General features: G+C 38.4%; 1 protein-coding gene across 7 annotated transcripts in view; it reads right to left on the bottom strand.

The window, feature by feature from the left end:
• LOC109060580 (protein quaking-A-like) overlaps nucleotides 1-26,217 on the bottom strand; it is a 69,853-nt gene that overhangs the window by 30,961 nt on the left and 12,675 nt on the right. For all 7 annotated transcript variants that reach the window (XM_042774150.1, XM_042774147.1, XM_042774148.1 and 4 more), the window contains exons 2-3: nucleotides 16,250-16,392; nucleotides 3,241-3,357 (exon numbers count right to left, since the gene is read on the bottom strand). In XM_042774150.1, the coding sequence (XP_042630084.1) occupies nucleotides 3,241-3,357; nucleotides 16,250-16,392 (260 nt within the window). The remainder of the gene's footprint in view (nucleotides 1-3,240; nucleotides 3,358-16,249; nucleotides 16,393-26,217) is intronic.

The following is a 26,217-nucleotide window of genomic DNA, read 5'->3' as shown; positions in this document are numbered from 1 at the left end:
AAAACAACAACAAAAATTAAAAATAAATGTTTACTGATATAGCTGCTGGAAAAGTTAGTTATCAGTTTCACAAGTGTAGACAATTTTTTTTTTTTTTTGACATTTGCAATGAATGTTAATGCTTCATATGTCGGAACGTTCATCAAATTCATAAATAAAAAAATAAATAATGCATGTTTCTTTTTTTTCCTTTTTTTTTTTATTTGTGTTGACCTCTTAATTTTCAATCAAAATATATCACAATTTTCCATTGAGACTTCTCTCTAGTGATGTATGCCAGATTTGTCCAATTATTTGGTCCTCAAATTCTGCCACCATCCAATCAACAACAGAGACGGGACCCCACCCTATAATTATTATTTTTTTTTTCCCTTAGATGTATATCACAATATATGTCGCTTTTGTTACTTAGTGATTTAAAGGAACTTATTTTCTATTATAAATGTGTGCTGTGATACAGGTGTTAAGAAAATATAAAGAAAGGGAATTCAATTTAACCAAGAACAAAGACTAGAAAATAAAAAGAGAGGAGGGACAGAGGAGAAAAAAGCTTCAGAGAGCCTCTACTGTGTGGCTCTGGAGAGGTTCTGTGATGCTCCGGTGAGGGTGGCCGTCTGTTATATTTGATCTGTGCTGTGGTTTCGGAGAGCCTTCAATTTGAACAGTGTTTGATCAGAGGACGAGGCTACACAGTGGGACAGGTTATTATCCAGCGTTTGTCTGTCCTGTCCTCTCCCATTACATCGGCCTGAGCTCGGCTTCAGTACGCACACACAACAAGGGTGAGGATGTAGTGTCTCTTGAGGCTGTGTGAACCGGTATATACATAGCTCGAATGGGCATATGGGGTTAAACCAACTTTGGGGAGCTGTTAAGTAAAATGCCTGTCTGATTTAAGGCTAACGAAGCATTTTCTCCTGAGACTTGAGGTGATCCATGCCTTTACCTTTCACAGTAAACATTAAATACACCACTAACAAACAACTCATCGAACTAAACCCTGTGTGATAAGAAAGACTCCCACTCCACCTGTTCTGTGAATGAAAGTCACTCCTTTTCTTTCCTCTATTTTTCTACGTCTCCATCGGTCTTTCAGTTCCCTGAGGCAGCAGTAAACTAAATTATTGAAAGCACAAAAACGGCTTGGCTAATGGAAGCTAAATAAACAACTCATCAGCCCAGACCTGACTCTGCTCACAACTCTCTCTTTGGACAGGTTTAACTAAACGCACAATTGTCAGTTTTGGTGTGCATATCTCGCTATCTGCAGACTCAGTCTCACATTCACTACTGAAACGTTGAGACATGAAGACATAAACAGGACAATGGCTGAACAATTGTAATGCTAGATCATCCATTGTCTTTTGTGAAGAAAGAGTATCTCTTTACGGTCATCAAGTTTATTCTTAAAAAAAAAAAAAAAAAAAAAAAAAAAAAAAACCTATATAGCAACAACAAAAAACTCTGTTCTAACTTTCTGGCCTCTAATAGTGCATTAGGTAGCTGAATTAAATTACTCTGGATGTTAAAGACGTAATGAAAAGGAAGCAGTGACAGATCTTTTTTTCTGTATTATGATGTACATCCAAAGTAAAACGGATTAATGAAAAAAAAAAAAAATGTAAGATGGGGACTTGGTTCTATCAATTGATTGTAGCTCAGAAGGAGGCAGATCTGCAAACTTTTATAAAAACTATGAATATGAACAAGGAGTAACAAAAGACCATGATGCACAATGCTGGATTGTGGACGGATGGAACATTATGTGCTCTCTAATGTAGTAACAGTCAGATATGTCAGATTTTGGCTCCACTGAGAAGCTGCAAAAATGCAAGAGATTCACAGGTACCCCACCCAAGAAAAAACAACATTTCAGTGGAAAGGGAATACGACAATCAGTCAGAAGACTATTCAGAGAAACTGTTAGGAAGCAGGAACACCCCTGTGTTGGGGAGTATTCTAGCAAGCCTTTGATTAGTCATTGAGACAAGAGTGTGTGTTTTACATTCAGCAGGGCAACAGAAGACATAGCCAATACAGAAATGCTACATAAAGAGAGACGAGAGAGAACTTCTAGTTTAATCAATTTCAGCATCAAGCTCTTGAGGTCACACATATGGCTTCTCAAGAGGGGAGCACAGCTGGGGCCCAGGTGTGTGTGTGTGTGTGTGGTAATGCTAATGCGCAGTGATGGGGATTTCCTGTTAAAACAGCTCCACTGGGATGCTGACAGAGATACCAAGAGAAAGACAAAGACTATACTGGACAAATAGGACAAATAGGTCTAGAAAAAAAGGTTTTTAGAATTAAATCAGCACAGTTGCTTACTATGGAATCAGCCATTTCTTCTGATTTTTCAGCGTGTAGTGCTTAGCAGTTACATGTACAAATGTCATTTCTCTCAACCCTCGAGAAAGTCTCTGCTAGAGCTGACAGGGCAGTACTGTTATGTCTCTGTGCTACATAACTCTCACCTGAAGCCATAATTTCCCATCATTCAGGGTTTAGCTTTTCCTCTGCTAATCACACAGTGGGTCTCTTCTGGGAATGTAAAGAAAGATCTGGGTCCTACTTTCCAGTATGTCTACCATGTGCTTTTGTTCTCTCTGACACCCACACCACCACAACCAGGCCTGAAATAGAACTGGGCCTCAGCCGGAGCCCTGCGAGCTAACCGTGAGTGTGCAGGAGACAGAAAAAGAAAGACATTAAGACAGAACAAATGAGTGAATTGGCTCATTAGGGACAAACTGGCTCCAAGTGGCAAACGTCAGCAGAACACTGTCTGTGGAGGAGGAAGACGGGGTTGAGAAAGCTGCAAATTGTGACTAAGTGGTCACATTTGTCCATGCTGGTTCAACATGTCCTGCTGGTGCAACAATTTTGTTACAAGTTTTGCTGGTGTCCCACTTTTTTTATATTATGTGCTGCCATTTTTCATGAAAATCAAATCTGAAATGCCACAACCAAACTGAACCAAACAGCATGGACCCATCATCTGCACTGCCCATATGGATTGTGCAGATCAGGGCAACATGCAGCACAGACAAATTTGACCGGTGAGGGTCCTGCTCTGGGAATCAGTTTGAAACATGGCTCAAGTGTGAATTAGGGCACAATAAATGGACGCTGTATAAATTAGGTGTTAGTTAACTTTTTACAGATTTAAACTTTTGTTAATATTGGTAAACATACATTTGTATCCCATCTCAAAATCAAATGTTTATTTGCCCGTCTCACCTTCTTTCTGTCTCTCATGGAGCTCCTCCCTCTCACCATGATCTTGCAGCCAGTCTCTGCCTCAAGTTGTTTTGCTGTGAGTCCACGAGGGCCAAGGATTCTCCCTACAAAATTATACTGAAAAAACAAAAGGGAGAGCGAGAGAGAGAGAGAGAGAGAGATATTAGAATTCAATCAGAAAAGCATCTTTTATAGAAAACAGGATGTTGTGTATACACACACACAATGCTCCTAAAGTCACTAAGAAATGGGTCAAACTTAAAATTTCAACAAATAGTTTACTCTAAATAAATGTCTCCATTTAAATTACCTTGTTGTTCCAAAACTATATCATTTTAATTGGAACATAAAAGGAGTCAATCAGTTTAACTGCAACAGTTCCATACAATAAAAGTAAATTGTGACTGAGATCTGCATATTATCTCCTTTTGTGAAAAGAGAACAACAGTGACAATTCTTATACAGTAGGCTGCATTTGCTGAGTGGATATTTTGGCTCTGCAGCAGTCCTGTCCACACACACACACACACACACACACACACACACACACAGTGTAGAATAGTCTAAGCTGTGACATAAAATCGAGAAGCACAGAAAGCTCACAGGAGAGAACCTGTACATAGTGGAATGACATTTGAAAAAAAAGAAAAGAAAAGAAAGACAATTCAATTAGCGCCACTAGAAAATCCTCAGAATCCTTTGCCTGACATCGTAAGCATGGTACTTTTATATTTCAAGCAATAAAGAAAAAAATAGTTCCTCTCTCCCACACTAATGATTCAATTAGTTCCAGTGTAGCCTGACAAGCAAACGTCAAGACACTTTAAATTAAATTCAAAAAAATAAATCAACAACTGACGTAAACACCTCAACTGACCAGAAGACTAATCACTCTTCCTGCTCTGGTGACCGTTTACAAGCTACAGCAACCGCGAATCAGGATAGAAAAATGAGAGCTCAAAGTCAAGCTCATGTTTACCAAACAGAATTGTAAGCAGCGCTGCAAAGCCTCTTTCTTGCTTTTCCTCCTTCCTTCTCTTCATTTTTTTTTCATGTCCTTCATAATTCTTTCTTTTGGTTATCATGCTCCGAGGCATGGAAAGGGGAAAAGCCGGCTGTGTGTAATGTAAATAAGAAATGAAACAACGGGGGGTTATTAAAGAAGGGGAGGGGTCTTATCGTGGCCCTTGTCCCTGACGCTGTGCTCTGAGCCTTTGTCTGAAAGCACACTTTATTCACCTCCATAATCCTCCCAGCTTTACAGCGCCTCTCCCACAGCACTGCTCCAAAAAAAATAAATAAATAAATAAAATCCATTTTTTCACTCTCTATCAGATCACTTCTGACTATAGACAGAGAGAGACAGTCAGGACGACTGTAAGTGCTTAATTCTATCCTGTATGAATAGAGGCCACATACACACTGCCGCTTTATATGGTTGTTGCTCCTCTTTTGAGTGCTTGATCCAGTTCTGCACACACAGAGTTTGGTTATTTGGTTAAAACCACATTCTATGACTCAAAATTTCAGGTAGTGACAGCCAAGTAATAAAAAAAAACTAATTTTATTCATTTTCATAGTAAATCCCCTTTGTTTGCCAAAAAATTAAAAATGTTTGCTTAATTTTCAATAATTAAAAGATAAATTAAATTAACTATGTAAACACACAACACAGAATTTCTGAGGGAAAAAAAATCATAAGGCTACTTAAGTTAAGTTGTTTTATGCATTTAAATAATTAGACATGCTAAAACACTGAATTTGGTAACAATAAAAAAATATGGTAAGAAAAAATAAAACATTCCATAGAGCCCTAAACATTTTATTTTTTGTTAAACTTTTAATAAACCGATGTGAAAATGTATAAGATTCATAATTTTAATTAATTAGACAAGCTTTTTGGTTAATAAAGATGTAATTTAACTATTAAAAGGGAGTCAAGAAAAAAAAAACAGAATCCATAAAAATTAAAACGTAAAAAATAAAACTGATTTCATAGGGCCCTATACCTGTCTGCGTCTCTATACAAACAATGAAGCTGTGAGTTTAGTTACTTAAACAGTGTTTTTAAATCCTCGTTGCTGAGGAATATAAAGCAGCAATCCAGTGATATCTAAGCCATTTTATTAATAAATGTTGTGGGGCAGCGTTGACAAGTTTCTGTGCTCCTGAATGCTTCTGTGTGTGCGCAGCATGATCTCTGATCTCTCTCTCTTCTCTCTGTGTGTGTGAGTGATGTGTGAGTGTGTTTGTGTGTGTCAATGAAAGAAATGCATTAATATAGAATGGTGATTGAACTGACTTGGAACTAGCTGTGCATTAAACAGTTTTAATATTCAGACAAACCATGGTATAAATGGGCTTAAAACAAACGAACAAAGCTTTGAACAATTTGTTTCTAGTCGCTACTATTAGCTTGGTTATCTAACAGCTTTAACTGTTACTGGTACTCTGTCACCCATCAGGAGTGACTCCTGCATTCTGTACAAGATTCAACAGTCTAATTAATGGCAGCCGTTACTCATAAGATTTTGCAGTGGGCAATAAGCTCATCAGAAAGGAACTCAAAAGACTGACTCACGATTAGTCAAACCCAAGGAAAAGGCAGCATGTCCTGCCTGGATAAATAGAAAAACAATGCCGTTTCACTCTAACGGCTTATTGTTTCAACAAAAATGACACAGTGTAATCTGACAGCTCTGACTGTGTAGGTGGATCAGACCGCTGGAGTTCTAAACACACATTCCAAATGCTCTGATGAGATGCTGAACAGGATATACGTGTAAAACGGTGCACTGAAGCAGCAGTGCTGCATGCCACATCATGTCTCATCATCATCATAAGACAGTCAGAAGTGACAATGCCTTGGGTGAATGTACACTGACTGTCCCTCTCGTCACCATCACGCAGACAATCAGACGGTGATAAAACAGCAGCAAAAATAAATATGCAACAACGTGCCAAGATGATCAGTTATCATCAGAACTTCCATCACTCCCTCTCTTCAACAGGAGCGCACCTGCATGATCTCTCGCTCCATGCAGATGAGAACAGATTCTCCTCCGCTCTCTGTGTGTATGTTGATGATGATTGGACATGGCAGAGAGCAGCGGCCTGATGCAGTGGGGGAAATTGCTCACTTTGAATACTGGAACCAGACAGTAAGTACAGCCAGGAGGAGACGCCACTATTTTACTTTCTGTAGAGGGAGGAAGGGAGGCACGAGGGGAATGACAGAGGAGAAACAGAAAGTACTACTAGCATTTTTAGACAACAGCATGAGAGAATGTTTTGACTGTATGGTAGCACTAGTGTTTGTGAGAGAGTCTGAGAGGGGCAGAGATCAACCACAAAAAGCCTGGAAAATTCCACCCTACCGCCACACAAACATCAGCCACTAAAAAACAGGGCTCTTGGGGTGTGAGGCGCACATAAGCTCATTGATTTCACCAACAAGGAAAATCTAATAAAATCTAGACACACCAGACAGGCAGAAAACACAACTTGACCGCTGTAGTTATTTATACAATTTAAATGAAATGTACCTCACAGCATCCCACTCACAAAAATATGTTGACTCAATTCAAACAAATTATTTTTAGTTTAGAATTTAAGAAATTCACTAGCACTGCAACCCACAAAAATATGCACGGAGTTCACGTGTCACATTGCAGATTCAGATGCTTCCAGTATAGACAGCTTTGTTGAGCATAATGGGAGCAATGTAGTTTTGTTATGTCATTGTAGTCAGACTTCTTGAAGTGAGGATACTATACTACTAGGGATGCTTATTTCGGTTAATTTTCCTGACCCACAACCGCTGATCGTTATCTGAAAATTAACCAATAACTGATAAGATTAGAACAATAAATTAGTATTAAATAAAAATAGAATGGATGAGTGTCTGTGACCCATAAAAAAAAAAAAAAAAAAAAAAAAAAAAAAAAAAAAAACAGGTTTATGAGAACAGAGAAAAACAAATATAATAATTATTATTATTAATTCTGTCTTTACCCTAGCAGAGCAGCAACATTATTCAGCTGCAATTTCGTTATGTCACCGTGAACCTTAGTAACATTCCTGCATAACTGAAAAATCTATATGCTGTGCACGGGAGTGTGTGCGCTAGGGTGTCAGTGTTAAACTGTAGGGATGTATAACAGAACAGCCTAAATGTGAGAGCAAGCGGAGAGTTGAGCAGTTCAGGGACGTAGCTGGGGGACCTGACAGAGACAAATGAGTAGCAATGCTAACATTATACCTCCTACCCACCCGCTCCCTCCTCTCTCCTTCTGCCTCACTCTCCTCCATCACAATCACTCCACCCTGCCCGTAAGGTCACAATCCTTCATTGCTAAGCATTTAACACATACTGGTAATGACATCACCAAGAACTCACGTCTGTCCTTCAGAAAACTGCTGAGAAAAGATGACGAGAAATTGGGATTATGTCAAAGTCTGTCACTTCTCATCTGGGATGGAAAAGGAGTGGAGTGAAGGACAGTCAAAACTCCTACTGTAACTTCAAGATGTGTGAAGATCAAAGTTTAAAAGCTTGAGTGCTGAAGATAGAATGAGAATGAGAATAGAATGTGTGCACCTGTGATCAGTTTACCTAGTTTAACTGTAGGCTGTGCCTGTCTGGGGTCTGTGTTTCTAAATAAGGACGTGTCTTTTGATAGGGTGCATTCAGGCACTCTCTTAGCTTCTCCATGGCCAACAAAAATGCAGCCAGTCAGCATTCACACCAATCAGACTGCACCCGTCAGCATTTATACAAATCAACCTGTAGGTGTTGACGGATAACAAATCAACACACGGTCAAAAGGTCAAACAACACACAGCAAATACCGGTAAGCTTACATAGTTCTATGCTGACAACTCAAACACTGAATCTTAAATGTTCAAAAAAGCCCAACATTTCTAGTATAAATGTATTGAACTGATGCCATACATAAATACATCAAGCTTGTTTTCCACACACACAGAAGAAAAGATCTGTCACTTCTTCCATTACACTGTGCAAGGGTCTTTCGTTTATAAGGCTGGGTTATCAATACAGATTTGTTGATTCTATTTGAATCTGATTAGATTCACATTCAAAATCCCTTGGATGTTTTGAATTTCAATTCAATTCTGTGTAATTTTGGGTAGCCTATATTTCAGGTCTAATGTCTATTTAGCTAACATATGAAATAAACTGTCTCTCAGTGAATGCTGTAAATTACACAGGGACCTTCTAACTTGGTACACTGCAAAAATTTTAATTTAAAAATTGAACAACAGGGACCAAACAATGTAACTAAGTTTGTTTAGCAGAACTTAAACAGCCCTATTTGTTTACATTCTGTTATCAGCTGAGGGCAGATGGAAAAAAGTGAGGAAAGTACAGTACTGCATTAAACGCTGTACTAGTCGAGGTTCCATTCCGTTTTGGACAACACAAAGAAAACAGAGGAGAGGGCTCATGTGGAGAGAGGAGGAAGTGTGCTGAAAACAGCTAATCCAGCAAGCTGGAAAAAAAAAATGGAGGTAATTCATCCAACTGCAGGCTCCCAGTGGAGTGATACAAGACACGGTCTTCACACACACACAGAAATAACAATCTGCTCACCACAGTGTAAGCACATCTGTCACCGGAGTTGTGAAGAAAAGCGTCAGAGAACAGTCTTCTCTCTCACCACATCACTTCTTTATTCTGCTCTGTCCTCTATTTTTCAGTTGGTTCTGTAAACAGGTGTCAGCACACAGCATCACCTCCCTCTTCCTCTGCAGCTTTACACATCCTCTATTCAGCACTGCATTCCTTACCTTAGTCATCCCTGTATACCCCCTCACTCTCTATATGCCCCATATTTGCATTTTGTCTCACTCTCTGCATCACATTTAGTTCAATCCTCCAGAGGGAAGGAGGAAAACATTACAATCCATGATCATTCTGCTGCCATGTCTGCAGTGCCTGCTTGGTTTTCTGTATTATTTCATCATAAAAAATAAAACTAAAAAGTTTCAGCATATCATTCAATTAATCTATATACCATATATCTAGAGAGAGAGAGAGTGCGAGTGAGCGAGGGGGGGGGGGGGGATTGGTAGAGATAGCCTATCAGATGCCCTTGCTAATTACTAATTAACCAGTGTTAAGCAAGCTTGTGGTGTGGAAGAGGAAGTTTCATCTCCATGGGCAGCTGAGTCAGGTTAAGAATAGAATCTGGTTTAAATTAGAACCGTTTTTTTTTTAATAAAATATCAAAACCAATAGATTTATGACTATTACTGCTTCTTGGATGTCTCCATTCTTCTATTGATGCAAATGGAACAGTCTATTAAAACACTCTGAAAGGGTTACCTGTGTTGCTCCTGAATCTACAGCATCATGGTAAAATAAAATTGTTTTAGCCAAGTAGTGAATTTGCAGTCTGAATTGAATGTGATAAGAGAAAGTCTTGGGTGCCACATAAGAATATAAAGACAATAAATAGACAACATATCTTTCTATTGAGCTGTCCTTGCTGGCTACCCACAACAAACAAATGACTCTTAGGAGCCAGTTCTTTTTCAGGATTTTTTTTTACAAAATCATAAGTTAAGGCTGGAATACACTACAAGATTCAGAAGTCTCAAGAGTAGGCATTACACATGCAAGTGGATACACAGAAAAACTGAGTGTCACAGACTAAATGACTAAGGATTGCACACTACCACTTTCAAGATGTTCCAAACACAAGAAACTCAAGCAGAAACTTTTTTTCTTATTGCTAGAAGATGCATGACACATCAAATAATGTGTGTTCTAAAACCAGCTCAAAATATTAAATACATTTGATATCCTCAGAATGGATGTAATCATTGTCTGGGGAAAAAAAACAAACAAAAAAAACAAAGAAGTCTCTGTTCCCATCATACACTACACGGTTGTCAATGAAATCTGTATACTCTGAATGTCCAAAACCTGCAGACTGGCTCTGACTTTCGGCAGCTAGTATGGACTCATACAGATTATCATACAAAATTCTAGCCTTTAGCAGTTTTAAAGGCTTGTAAGCAAATGTCTGAAATAACTTCCATTTGTGATCTGATGTGGATCACAGAATGAGGAAGAAAATATTCTCCACTGTAACAAAGGCTATGTTGATTAGCAAATAATTATAAATAGAGATGCTTTAAGAACACAAACTATATATTGTCGCAGTGTCTATTGTCTTTATGTTTCATCATTCAAAACATTTTTATCTTCTTTTTATTCAGTTACATCCATAGCTGGATGCCTTTGGCCATACAAGGGATTTTCTGGAACTTAGGTTTTATTACTTCTGTGATGCATATATGGAAGTAATAGAACTAGAAGAAAATACTATTTATCATCAATACTATTTCTGCCAGACACACTAATATCAGCACATGGGATTGTTTAATCATATGATCATATTATTGCAGTGCGACAGATCAAGGGTTTTCTCAGAGATTGCCAACTGACGAGGCCAACAAACAAATGCACACACCAAAAAATAAAAATCACACTCAAGACAATTTCAAATTATATAATCCAAACTGAATGACACAAAAGTTGCAAAACAGCAATCCAACAATCCAAAGCTTATAGCCGGTCCAAATTATTCTCCACTTTTCTATATCCCTCACTTTCCTTCTCTGTGTGTGTGTGTGTGTGTGTGTATGTGCAATAATTTGGAGGGCAGAAAATCCAATCTGAAACATTATGACATGAGTCCTTTGAGAGCAAAGTAATTACTCTCTCTAAAGAGAATGAGAGCTGGATGGATGAGAGACAGAGACAGAGACAGAGACAGAGAGAGAGAGAGAGAGAGAGAGAGAGCGAGAGCGAGAGCGAGAGCGAGAGAGAGAGAGAGAGAGAGAGAGCGAGAGCGAGAGCGAGAGCGAGAGCGAGAGCGAGAGCGAGAGAGCTAGAGAGGCAGCCTGTTATCCCTAATATAAATCATCTTTTTTTCATCTAGTTGCCTCTCTTTCTCTCGTTTAATCCCCTCTAAACACCAGGAGCAAAATCAATCATTGTAAGCTCCCAGCATTTAGTCCTGACACACAATAACAAAATATAAGCAAACAAAAGCCACATGAGCACAGTAGTGGTGCAGTAAACAGGTGGTTTAACAGATGACTAGTGTTACTAAAAGCTACAGTTCCATTTACATTTAATCATTTAACAGACGCTTTTATCCAAAGCGACTTACAAATGAGCAAACGCATAAGCGATTTATCATTTGAGAGTCAGCAATATTAACGGTACTGCAATATTGAATATCAAGAGCAAACTAGTACAAAAGATGCAATTGTGGAAAAGTACTTTTTTTTTTACTGGATGCTAAACAATGCAAACAATTCACATATATAACAAGACATCCAGATAAGAAACAACATTTATAATAAAGAGGTGATTAGCACAGTTACTATTAATAGGAAACACCTTTACTTATGGATATGGAGCTTGATTAGAGAAGAAAGTGGATGAAACCTGTGTCACTTTGCTTTGAATGTCAGTCCTGCCCTCTTTCTCTATGAGCCAAATGTAATTTGTGTCTGAATTAACACGAGCATGCTGAATAGGGCAGAGGAGGTAGCGAGGATGTAATCTCTCCCCCTCTCTCACAGTTAGCCCAATGCACTGGACACACACACACACACAATTTCATATGCATCCCTGAAGATGTTGTTGGCTTCTAGTCCACCTGCAAAGCATGTCTGCGGAGGCCCCCAATTACAGTCTCAGAAATTCATCAGCCACACACACAGTGGCTTAGTTTCAAAACCTAGAAAGCTGCCTACATAGACAGTGCTTTTGTGCATCACAGGCATGTTGGAACACATCTTGGTACTCGAAAAAGCAACACATTTGTAGGCTGAATACTAATGATTCTTTCTGTAGCTTGTTTTAGCTTCATTACATCTTTACCATTAGGTTTGAAACACAGCCTTTGAGGCCTAAATTGCGACATCACCATGGTGTTTTTTCCAACAAATGCAGAACGTTGTGCAAGATAACTGACATTTAAAATGTTTCGAATGAGCAACAGTACTGTAATTTTTAAACTACACTTCTGGGAGCGTGCAGGAAATATGAACCATCTGCATGTACAAATGGCAATTAAGAAAAAACGTCAGGGAAATGAAAAGGCGCGCATCTACAGAAAAGCATAAGTGGCGAAGAGGGATCCATGTGTGCAGGCGGGACTCTTCTGATGAATCAGTGAGCCTTTCAGAAATGGCTCGATGTCATTTGAGAGGCTCGATTGGAGTCCTTTGGCTTCAAAAGCCCCAGTAATAACCTACAAATTAAAACTGGGGGCTTAAGTCTGGTCTCCAAGCTACCAAACCTCAATACTGCCTCACATTAAAAAAAAAAACGCTTTCCATCCCCAATGGGTCCACCGCCATGCTCTTACATATCCCATCAGACAGGGAAGAAAATCACAATGAAAAAACTTCAATTACAATCCCAGCATTAGACAAGAGACTCATCCTTTCTCAGCTCAAGGATAACTATTTATAGCTTGTTGCTTCGTTGGGCTGATTGTAACCAAACAGTTGCATTGCTTGTGTTAAGTGAGCCAGAATCCAGAGGTGAATCTCAAAGAATCTCAAAGAGAAGATCAGATGTTTTAACTGCACACATATGGCCTGAATAATACTGTTATGCATCCACGAGAGAGAATTTAGCTGGAAAGGAACTGCTGGATCACAGCACAAACAAATATGTGCTGATGCAGATGTGTCTGCATGCACTCGTACAGGTGTTTATACGGCATGTGAACAAAATTACAATATGCAACCAGCTAAATTAATCCGATTTATACAGCCCTATGGCAACAGACACTAAACCACAGACATACATCAACTCACAGTGTGCGGCCAACACACACACGCCACAACATTACAGCAGAAAGCAGTTCGTAAATGACAGGTGATGTAACAGGATTTTTTTTTCCTAGAAAAGAGGGAGATAAATGTCTCGCTGAAACTCAATGGCAGGTCTAGAGGAAAGACAAAGATAGAGTAAGAGAGAGGGGGAGGAAAACTGTCACTTCTAGATAAACCTGGTCTGTCAGCCTCCTTTTTTCTTTTTTACCAGTCAGTCTACTCCACCTGAAAAGTTCAGGAGAGAAAGACTGTTACTGTATATAGACAGTTTTATAAACAAGGCAGCTACTGGAGTGTGTTCAAAGATGTTCTGAAGGTTGTGGGTCAACCCCGATGTTTGATCTAAGGTTAGATTCTTTTGATTGGCTGCACGAGTGTTCCCAAGCTCACAGATACAAACATTTGTAAACTAACAGGTCACACTCACAGGACAAGCTATTTTTATGAAATGGACATTCTGTGCTGAAGACAGAGGAACAAAGACCTAATTACCCATGTGTTAGATTCAGGCTCAAAATACTTACAGAATATACTTATCTATTTTCTTCATTGAGTTCCTGTTATAAATGTTTTTTTCTTGTATTTCCTGTTTATTGTTTGCCTCTTGTTTATAATCTTTATTTTTATACCTGTCCTTTCTCTTACAATTTCCTTTCCATTGATAATTATATTCCCATGTTAATTTTATTCTATGTACACTGAAACACTGAACACAATCACACACACAAGACCAGGACTAGGTCATTTTATTTTAAAAGCAGTGTCTGTTTTCCGTTTATTCTCAAAGCAATAGCGCGTGATTGGACGTTTAGTCTGGAACGAGGGGTCTGACCTTGGTGGAGGAGCCTACATGCAGTTCTTCCTGCATGCTTTTCCCTCCTCACTCGACACTTTAAACGAGACCGCTCTCCGCCATTAGACTTCACTTTAAAATAACCTTTTACAGAATAAGAGCTAAAATTGTGAATTGAGCTCAAATTGTAAAGAAAGCTCCCTTTATTTCTGGAACTGTAACTAGATCAGGTGTCAAACCACAGTGTTTAATATACAGCGAGATTACGTTATAAAACACCAATAAAATATCTTCCATCTGACTGAAAAGCAACTGAGAAATCATTACTTAAATATCAACACCTCCGAATCACCAATCATAAACACTTTATTCTCAGTCAAGATGCTGATTGGATGACCGAGCCAAGTCACCAGCCTGAAAGAGCAAATCAGAGAGACTGTGACTGAAGTAAATGCTAGCGTTTCCCTGCTCAGTAACGGCTGCAATTATTCTTTCTTTCCCTGCGTGTTTAGAACATTAGGGTGGAAACGTCTGTGCGTGTGTGTTGTGAAACAGTGACTCACACTAACCACCAGGGGGAAGAACAATGAGGCGAGACCTGCAGGGAACACTCTGAGAGAGAAACAGATTTGAGGGGGTCAGCTGGGGATTCTATGTACACTGGTGTGTGTGTGTGTGTGTGTGTGTCCTCCTACTTGCGTTTGTTCAAACACAAACAGTCACTCTATATTTTCCATGGCATGACAGAGCTGTGGTGTTCATTCTATACTGGTCAGGCATGTTTTCCAGTAGCTGTTCTAGCTATTCTGAGACAGACGTCACATGAACTAACTCTTAAAGGTGCTGTATGCAAGTTTTTGACTCAAGCATAAAAATACCGTAATATGTTTGTAGATATTTAAGAAACATGTTAAGTAAAGATACTTGTTTATCTGAAAAACAATGCTACAGTCAGTTATTCTCCTTTGAAAATGTGCATTCTGGAATGTCAGTCTCGGAATGTCTCAGTTGTGGTTTTTGAAACCCGCCCACTGCCAGCTTACACAATTGTATTTCGGCACCCCAGGTTGCCAGTTGGTGGAGAAAACAGCGTATTTCATTTCATTCATCATCAAGTGTGCTCATTCCTGTTGGTGTACTAAATCTGGCCACCTGTGTGTGCTTCAAGTCTGAGGGGGGGGGGGGGAGGGATGGATGAAAAAAAAAAACCTCTCCAATATTTTGAATTTGGACTGCAACACCTAGTTCAACCACTCGGTGTGAATCCTACATACAGCACCTTTAAACATCTACATACACATTAACTTAAAGACAATAAAAGAGAATTTGCCCTCAGCTTTGCCATCACAGGAATAAAGTACATTTTACAACATATTAAAATAGAAAAACTATAATAATGTTTCACAATTTTCCTGTTTTACTGTATTTTTGACCAAATAAATGCAGTCTTTGTGAGCATAAAACACCTAAACTTCAATTTTCCCCTGATCAAATTTGCATCATTCCTAACAATACTCTTATCTATAGTAAAATTACCTTAACATTCAGCTTTCCAGGTCATACAGAGGTGAATATATTTCTCAAGTAAAGCAGCAATCATTACAGGAAGTGCTTAAAAGTAAAGGCCAATTTAAAAAAGAAACATTCTGCACAAAATAAAGATAAGCAGAGCAGTAGCCTCCATCATAATTAACTCTGCATCAGACTGGAGTTACTGTATGTGTGTGTGTGTGTGTGTGGTGGTCCGCTGGGACAGGTGGGGTGGCCTTTATCAGGGCCGTCAGTGGGAAAACGCATTTCATGCTCTGCTGACCCCCTTTTTCCCTTTCCTCCCCTCTCCCTTGTCCACATAGCAGAAGATTTAGACAGCAAAATTGCTCCCTGTGTGACACAGGGAACCAGTGTGTGTGTGAATCTGTCTGTGAATATGAGAGAAATGTCAAACATGATCATCTAAACATCAAGCTACATCTTGTGTGTGCAGGTGGAACCCGTTCTCTTCAACGTAGAACAAACTCGAAAAAGATCCCACTCTACTACTAGAACATGGCCTTTGGCATTTCGGCACCATTCCCAGCTCCCTGCAGGAGACTGATAAAAAATACTAATGCTGAACTAGCCTATGACAGAGTCCTCATTTACACCCAAACATGGTTCTTTCTGCTAGAAAACCAGGAGTAAACCTTCTCACCTCTAGATTTCATCAGACACTATAATTGTCAATCATCTGTCACTAAAGTAACAGTCAATCGCTGTGCTTGATTCTAAAAGGATCAGAAGCATCATAAAACAGAAAAATGTAGAAAGTGCAGGTCTGAGACTTACATCTGGATACTCTTTGACGGGTACAAAGAGTTTCTCCTGCAGATGTACGATGGATCCCACTGGCTCTGGTAACTCTAGGGGGTGTTTGTCCACCAGACCGTTCACTGTGTCGTTATACATGTCTTTCCTCACTCTGGTTATCTCTGCAGGTAGAGAAGAAAAAAAAAAAAAAGACAAACAGATCAGAAACGGCTAAGTGAGAGAGAAAAGAACAGACAAAAAGGCGCAAAATGCAACATTCCAGTGCACTTCCCCCTAAATTCCGTTGCCATAATCAAGAGAAAAATCAACAAACAGACATTTTTAAATTCCATTGTAAGAGAAACTCGCATGCACACAGTGAGATCGTTTAAACAGAGATTCTTTAATAGCTGGCAGCTCCAGATGAGGTTAAACTGCTGCTGCCAAAACATGATTAAGCTCAGGATGTCCATTCCTGTCACGCTTACACACACAGTTTAACCTCATGATCACCCCCCTCACAAAAAAAAGATGCTCTTCAAAAAAGCCTACCTAGTGAGCTAAATGAGCTGATAGTTAAGAGTTTGAAACAACCAGATGGCGCAGCAATCACAGACCTGTTGTGGAATATAGAGGTGCATTAGACAAAGAGAATATCTACATTAAAGGCAGTCACACTCGCACACCAGACGAGAAGCGCAGAGCCACACCGTATCTAGAACTAACTGTAAAACAAGTATAACATGACGTAGATGGGTGCCATGGACAGACGCCGAACGGTGTTGCTGGCGTGCGACCGCCTTAAGAGTGATTACTAGGGACACACCGATCTGAAACCAGGAAAAGTGGCGGAACGTTGGAGGCGTTTTGTAATGGAATGAGCACCAGGCATGCAAATCCAATACTAGCTTTAGTCATGATTGTCCAAAAATTTGAAAAGAATCATGCATTATATTTCGAGTGTTCTGGAGTTGCATAATAGCCCTGAATGACAAACAAGCTGGAATTCAAGTTTGCTGCTCTCAAATAATTCTCCACTCTGCAAACACTACTGGGGTCAGTGAGAATTTTTCATGTTTTTGAAACAAGTCTCAACAATACATTTATTTGATCTATAAATACAACAATATTGTAAAATATCATTTATAATAATTTTTCTATTTGACCATATTTTAAAATGAAGTTCAAAACAGTGAACAGAAACTACTTTTTTTTTTTTTAAAGAGAATTTCTTGTAACAATTTTAGTTTTTTAAATTTTTGTCTGCATGTATTGCACTCTGTTCTGCATTACTAGACATAAATCTGCACTGACACATGCTGTCACCTGTTTCAGAGCAGTATCAAGAAAAAAAAGTGGGATCATAGCATCATTAGTGCTTACACACTAGAGAAAACTCTGACAGAGCGTTTGACAACTACGAAAGAGTAAGATCCAGGTCAGTTTGAAATCAAGTGGGAACAGAGCAAATTTGATTTCCTAACAGACAACTGGACCAATCTCTCTAAAATTCTCATTGGTTGCTGGATGCCTATCTAAGAGTAATTTTTGGCCACATGGAATATCACTTTTACAAACCCTTGCACTTTCCCCTACACAGCAGTCCAATTAGAAGACAATGGATTTGCAGCATTCTCTGATGAAGTGCAAACAAATGTGTGGCACCTTGAAGCTGAGTCTGAAGAACGGACTTGAGGAGGCCTACAACACTGATACTAAGTGTGTGGGTGTTTTATGGGGCCACAGAATCCTGGGAGGAGTTGAAGGGTTATCCAAAACCCAGATCAGAACAACAGTAGCTCATGGCCCATGTAAGGATGAAACCTTTTACACAACGTATTTTCTCTCACACATGCAATGAGTCCCAGAAGTGGTGACACAACTGCTGCAAGTATATTAGCCACATTTACAGAACTGAGTCCATATCTTTTGACCTGAGTGCAACCTCATATTCCTCCACACTTTTTCCATTCCTCGCTCTCAGCCCGGTCTCTCCCTCCACCTTTTCCTCACACTTCAGCAGGAAGGATTTCTCTCTGGGTCTCTGAAGTAAAAGTGCTGCATGTCTGCATGTTTAATATTCCTGGACTGCAAGTGAGTAGTTTAAAGTAATAGTAGGAATTAAAAAATTTAAATATCCTCGATTCAACCAGAAATGGGTCATGAACAGGAATGCCGCTCATTTCAATCTTCTCCCAGGCTCACACAGTATACATCCGTCACCATGTGCCCTTTCAAAGTACATCAGAAATAAACGTAAGTGTAAATGATAACCTGCGGTGTACATTTTTTGCAATGTTTTATTTTTGCCTGTCTTTGTCACACACATACACACACACACACACACACACACACACACACAAAAGCACTCTTTTATAGTGTGCACTTAAAAAAAATAATAATAATAATTTTTACCTTAAGTGTTTCTCTCCTTGTGCTGAACTAGAGAGTGAAATGTCACATTACCATAAGGTAGCAGCAAAAGTGAGAGTGAGCGATATCGAGCACATGCCATTAGCAGGCACAAACTCTGAGGCAAATCCTAATTTCAATGCCTAGGCCACTAGTCATCTAATGGTTAAGTACCTTGTTTGCAGCACAAAGGTCACAGTTTAAACTCTACTAAGGGGTGAGGCAGGAATGTGGAGAAGTGGAGACAACATATCCAGGCTCATTAAGCAAGACACTGAGCCCCACAATCGCTTAGGTGGGGGTGGGGGTTAAAAATTCTTTGTGCAAATTGTGAGTGCTCTGGGATCACTTTGATAGGTATGCTGATGTTGTTCTGCCTGTTCCACTACCCATAAATAAACTACAGTTCACTGTATAGTAATGAAAACACAACATATGGGCTACCCTACACTTTACGTGTGGAAAAAAAAAAAAAAGATTTACAGACCAATCAATTAACAAAAATTCATAATGCACTGCTGAGATGCAACCATAATTTTTTTTTTTTTTTGTGATGGCACTGAAAATTAATATGAAGACTTCATACTCCTGTTGAAACGTTCTCAAGTCTGTAAGATTTTAAAGGGGTCATATGATGTTGCTAAAAAACATTATTATGTGTATTTGGTGTAATGAAATGGGTTTATGCAGTTTAAATTTAAAAAACAACAATACATTATTTTGCACATACTGTACATTATTGTTTCTCCTCTATGCCCCTCCTTTCTGAAACGAGTACATTTTTACAAAGCTCATCACTCTGAGGGACAACTGCTGCAAGAGGTGAGAGAGGTGCTTGAGATGAAAGTCTGCTGATGTACAAGTTTTTCCACTTTGAAGCAATGCACTTTAGCTATCATAAAGCACAACTAGCCTCTGCAACCACAGGATTCCTGCTTAATGCATTCGCTGCTTTATTCAAGCTGCAAACGACTCTCTCAATAGACAATTCAATTCTGCACTTCCAAACTTCCAAACTGAGAAAAGAGGGGATTCTTCTGGAGGAAAAGAAAACGGTATGCTCGAAATGGGCCCTTAGTAAAGTGTGTACATTTCTTATCAAATGTCCACACCTTTTCTTTTTTTTTTTTTTTTTAAGTGTAAAATCCTCTGCCTCCAAAACCAGAATTTAGTATATTTCACTACTGATGTCCAGCAAGGAAAATTCTCAGATATGTCTGCTCCATGCATGAATTCTGTGAACTCAGCACAGCATTTCATGTTTTGCAGGGGAGAATATTTTCCTGCAGCATGAAGGCTTGTTCACACCGGGACGAATATCACATGCGATTATCATGATATTTAACGACTCGTGACAAAAAAAAGTGCGCCAATGTGAGTATGCACACCGACGCACAAAACACAAGACGTAAAAGCGTCATTTAAAAACTGGCAAACAATGAGATTGGCACTTTTGTTCACATGCCTGGTGCTGCTGAAGTTACAGTAGGTGGGTAGACCAAGAAGATGCATCGAGGTAAGATGAATGTAGAGCTGCTGGTCTCATTGGTGTCTGAACACAAAGGGCTTTATGACAAAGGTGACAGCGACTACAAAAATCTCGATTAGAGATTTTGCAGAGCAAATAGGATTCAATGTGTACTGGGGTATTTCTGTTTTTCATTAAGCGCCATCTAATGTCAGGGAGTGAATTTGTGTGTTCACTCGGCTGATCGCCAGCAAAAACCGCTTGGGTATGGACACAAAAGATGATAAGTGCGCACGATAATCGTCCCAGTGCGTATGAGGCAAGAAATTTGCTGACGAATTTAAAGAGACGCAACAGCTTGTCAAAAATCAGGTGATGGGAGCTTGTTTACGCAGGCACAACATGTAAGAGAATCTGAATTACCTTAAAGCAGTTCAAATATCATAAAGAATTAAACAGTAAACACTTGACACTGCAAAACATAATACACTACAAAAAAATAATTACTACTAATAATAATAAAATAAAAAAAAAAAAACAAAGTTCCAGGAAGTAACTGGAAAAATTGTACATTAAAGAGTAACATCCATTCTAATGTAAATAGGGGTGAGAAAAGCAGTAAATGGAAGACAAACTCTCAAGTACTGTCAGTGCACATTGACTGGTCTCAGGGTAATGAACCACTTTTTTTGCTTGTTTGTTTATTGAAGTGATCTCCTTTAACTGTCTAGTGGCAGAGCTAAAAAAAAAAAAATTCGCTAGTGTCTTCCAGTCGAGTTACCAAAACGCATCACTCTCCTGCCCAACGGGCTATTTTGAATACAGGGTTTCTGGTGGGTACTTAAAGTATTTTGTTGCATCAAATTTATTGCCATAAAAAGTAGGGCTGTGCAATTAATCACATGCGATTGTCATGCACATCTAGTAAGTAAAGTCAGTTCCGTGATTAGTAGTAAATCTCTGGAGTGACATTTACTACACAGAGCCTTAGATCACTGACAATTAGGCACCATTGCGTTCATTATCACAGATCGAATTGCCTGCAATAATGAATGCGATATTGTGTAGCTTGTCAGTGAACTACGGCTCTGTGTATTAAATGCTGCTCCATCTGAAAGCAGGTGATAGAGATTTGCTACTAATCACGGAACCGGCTTTACTGACAAGATGGGCATGACAATCGCAGGCGATTAATTGCACAGCCCTAATAAAAAGTCTTAAATACCTTAAATAGTATAAGAAAAGTAATAATTATAATTTCAAAGTCTTATATTTTGGAACGGAAAGACATGAATCGTGATATGGATTAATGTGATGATTAAACAAAAGGCTATGATTTCATTAAATAAATATGAGCTGTACGTTTCAAGTCAAAACACGGCACAGGTGTTTTTATATGAATGTAGCCCATCTCTGCAGAGAATCAACTGTCTTCAGAAAAGTTTTGATGGCACTTTCATTTCATCTTTCCTATAGACTAATGGCTGATAATGTAGTGTTTTTGAGTGCAGCTCTGCTTGGTGTACAGCCATTACTGGAAAAAACACTATATTTCTCCAGTTTCAAAAGCCCCACCTAGTGGCAGAAAATGAATTAGCATTTTCAATAAGCCCATCTGCTGTTTTATATTTATATAATATACATATATATTTCACCCAGGGGAAGTGCCAACACACAGAGTGCAAGTCTGTGGGAAACACTGAGATAGTGATACATCTTGGTAGCCGGACTGAAAGACAATAGACGCGGGACGTTAGGCTACAGATTTTGCTAGTAAGGCTAGTGTATCTGCAGACCTCACCAGCCATGAGGAAACACATCAACTGTATTAGAAACTTGAACATATCATCAGATGGGCAGGAGGTAGAGGGCAAAGGCATTCCAGGATAGAAGATAATTTCAGAGAGCACCAAAATGTCAGATAACCAACAGGTCACAAAGATTGTACATGTCCCTGTGAACAACAACAGGTGTTTCTGAGTTATATGATATCAGAAAGACAGAGGATTAAAAGATAAAAAAAAAAAAAAAACTGGACATTAGTAGTGGAATGAACCTGATCCCTGACCTAACAACACAACCTAACGCTCTGATCTCTACTTTATCTCGCTGCAAATTCCCAGATTGTCCTGCTGCAGTACAGGTTTCCGCAGAGCCATTATGAGGACCTAAATTTAGGACGAGAGCACAACACAGTTACTGCAGTGGTTTAATCACCACCCAGCAGGGCGCAGTGTCTAACCACAGCCTGTAGGTTACTCTTACACCCAACCCATATTCTGCACAAGGAATACAACAGCTTCAAGAGGTCTATGGTCACAAGAAGAGGCTGATCACAGCTGGTCTGTTCAGAGTTGGACTGTGCAAAAAATCCAATGCGATTTTCATGCACGTCTTGTCAGTAAAGCCGCTCTTGTGATTAGTAGTAAATCTCCAGATCGTGCGTTCAGATGGAGTGGCATTTACTACACAGAGCCGTAGTTCACTGACAAGCTACACAAAATCGCATTCATAATCTCCAATGAATTGCCTGCGATAGTGAACGCGATATTGACAAACTTGTCAGAGAACAACAGCTCCGGGTAGTAAATGCGGCTCCATCTGAACGCACTGAATGTGATAAAAGAGACTGGATACCAGACTGGATACCATGACACAATACCAAAGTAATAAATAAACAGACAACACATCTGTCTTATACAATATTTTTTACTGGATGCATGAATATTCATCATGAACACTGTAGAGTAGGGGTGTGTGATATGATTATTTTTGATCGTGGATGATTAAAATGTCTCCACCATCTGCTTTTGAAGAAATATTGTTGTATCGTGCTACAACGCATATTCTATTCATATATTCAGAACGCATATTCAGTTGCTGTTCTTTATTAGTTGCAGTAATGGGAGAGTTAGACTCACAGGACACTGCACTTCGCAATCACATAAGTACATTATTTGCATGTGCTTTGAAGCCTTGTCGGTTAAACATTTCATTTGTGTGCTGTTCTGACGTGCATTTTCTGAGCATGTAAACGAAGCACGCGCACTCTAAAAAGCCTGTCAAACTGCGTTTGATTACTGCACTAAGTTATCTTTCATGTCTGATTGTGCTGATACTGTCAAAAACGCACAAGGTTTACATATATACACAGTTGGTTATGTCTAAAGTGAAAGTAAACAGCTGAAAGAAAAACGGATGCATGCTTGTTTACAAAGACTATAGAATAACCAAGACATGTCACTCGTATAGTTTTGAATGGGGTAAAACGCAAAGCTCAATATAGCCGCTCAATCTCAAAAATGAATGAAAGAGCCAATCGCTAATCGGTAAAGTCAGCACGTCACTGCAGCTGCCGCTAGAAGTCCCGGTTGCTTTAGAAACAGTCAGCACTCTGAGACGTGCGCCTAGGACTGCGCTTGCGCACTGGATGATATAGCCTGAATAATACCCTTTTTATAACGCTATTTGAGCCAAAGTAAATACAAAGTACAACATTTATGACACAGTTGTTCTTTGGTGAATTCAAATATGAAATTTAATCTTAAGCTTCATGAACAGTTTGAGAATTTGTTGTTTCCCCATTTAAAGAAATATGAGTTGCACTTGTGTTTCAAAGATGGCCGCCGAGTGACATGACTTGTCTTAAAAGGACTTTGCTGTTTATTAGATGCATGCAGCTATTAAAAAACATGCTGCTGCTAGTCATTAAAGGGATTGTTCACTCAAAAATTACATTTCTGTCATTATTTACACACTCACATTGTCCCAAACTTTTATTAATTTATTTCTTGTGCTGAACACAAAAGATACACAAACCTGAATGACTTTCTTTCTTCTGTTAAACATAAGTTATTTTGAAGAATGTGGGTAACCAAACAGTAGCTGGTCCCCACTGAGATTAATAGTAGGGGGAAAAATACTATGGAAGTCACTGGGGATCAGCAACTGTTTGGTTACCCACATTCTTCAAAATAACTTATGTTTAACAGAAGAAAGAAAGTCATTCAGGTTTAAAACAATTTGAGAGTGAGTAAATGACAATTTTCATTTTTGGGTGAACTATACCTTAAATGTTAATAAAACAAGAAAACACAAAGAGAAAAATTACTCACTGCACTATACACTCTATGCACATTATACAGTTGCTTTAATAAGAATCAATGTATACTTGTATATATTGTTTTTTTTTTTATTTGTTAATTAAATTTCTCGAATGCTACTGCTAAATACACCTACTGTACCTGAAAAATAAAGCACTGTTTGTTTTATTTGTATATTATTTTTATTTGTAATATGTATCTTTATTCTTTTTTAAAAACCAATACAAAACAAATACAAAGATCTTAATTGTCACCCACTTTGGCCTAAATATCTGACATTCTTTTTTGTTTTATATTGTATCTTGTAAGGCTTTGTTTTTTAAAATAGGGAAATTAGTTTGTCTGTACTGCTCAGACAACTTGCAAAATAATAAAGCTTGGACTGCATGATAAATTGGAAATAAACAGCACTGGATTTGGCGGCTGGCAGGTTTTTTTTTTTAGATGCGCAGCTTGTCAGTGAAGTGTGGTTGAATGCTGCTGCATCTAAAAGCCAGAGTGCGCTCTTGTGCAGAAACTCCAAAAATGCCCTGCTGAAGTAGTACAATAACAGGCATAGTTCCCAGAAATACCTATGGGCATCTTTCTATCGCTGTTCTTCAAGACTTCTCGGGTATTTTCATGATAATAAAGTATATTTATAATGATGATGTTTGACAAGTGTTGCTTTTACAAATGCACATTATAAGTAGGGGTGAAAAATAAAAAAAATAAATAATCGATTCTCTGATGCATCGCGATTCTCTCTTCAATGATTCTGAACATTTCAGAATCGATTCTGAGCTCATTTATTTTTCCCGCATATGGCACGTGTGCACGCTAGAGACGCGGCAGGCTTCGTTGCACAAAATCAAACGGCAACAATGCTGTGGGAAAAAAAAGAAAAATCCTCAACTGTTGTCTGTAAACTTTCAGACACTTAAAGAACACTTATTTTAAGTAATTGTTTTAAAAAATAGCCTGCTGTGCTTCTATAATAATAAAAAAAAAAAAGTTAATTTTGCACAAAATAAGTTTGATAAAAATTTATGAAAATGTAGCCATTTGCAGTAATATTGAAAACTGAGAATGTGGTGCATCGTGATATTGAGTTGATAATGATAATCATAATTGAATTGAATTGTGAAACCAGTGAAGATTCACAACACTATTTTTAAGATGGCAGTACTGACATACAGAGATTCCAACTATAAACAAAAAGCATATAACTGCAATTTTGTTTAAGATGTAAAGTTGTAAGGATGTATTTGCACAGCAGAAGAATTAATTGGGGAAAAATGTAGATCAAGAATCGTTTTGGAATCGGATCGTGACTCCAACAATCGGAATCGGATCGTGAAGGGCCTGAAGATTCCCAACCCTAACAGATGTACAGGATGTATGACAACATTGTGATGCATTGATGCATCGTTAATCGTAATCTAATCGTTTTGGAATCGAATCATATATATATATGAATATATATATATATATATAATATATATATATATATATATATATATATATATATATGTATATATATATATATATATATATATATATATATATATATATATATACACTTCTGTAATGACATATATATATATGAAATATATTACAAAATTTTAAAGACATAAAATAGCACAATCACAACACTTCTGTAATGAAATAATCATTTTAAATTTGGGATTTTAAAATAATAAATAAATAAATGCTGCAGAACTTTTCAGCAGCGTCAAAAGCCTCACTTTTAACACCAATCGGACAAACATGAACAATTCCAAACAGCAGTTATATCGGCAATGGTGATATATCTGTCAGCCAATAACATTTTTTATTTTTTTTTTTTGCTTTTAGATTTGCTTTTAGCTTGTAGTTGCGATGAAATATAGGGACAGGATGCAAAAACAGTTGGAAACCTTGATGCACGAGAATACAGATTTTAACAAAATCTGTAACAACAACTAACCTACTAAACCACAACACTCCAAGAACTGCAAGTAAGCGGGGGTGAGCAGACAGACCAAGACACTTCAAGGACTTCA

Source organism: Cyprinus carpio, chromosome A17 (genome assembly GCF_018340385.1).
Source record: "Cyprinus carpio isolate SPL01 chromosome A17, ASM1834038v1, whole genome shotgun sequence".
Lineage (NCBI taxonomy): Eukaryota > Metazoa > Chordata > Actinopteri > Cypriniformes > Cyprinidae > Cyprinus > Cyprinus carpio.
Note: the sequence above shows the minus strand (reverse complement) of the source record. Positions and strands in the feature narration are given on the sequence as shown.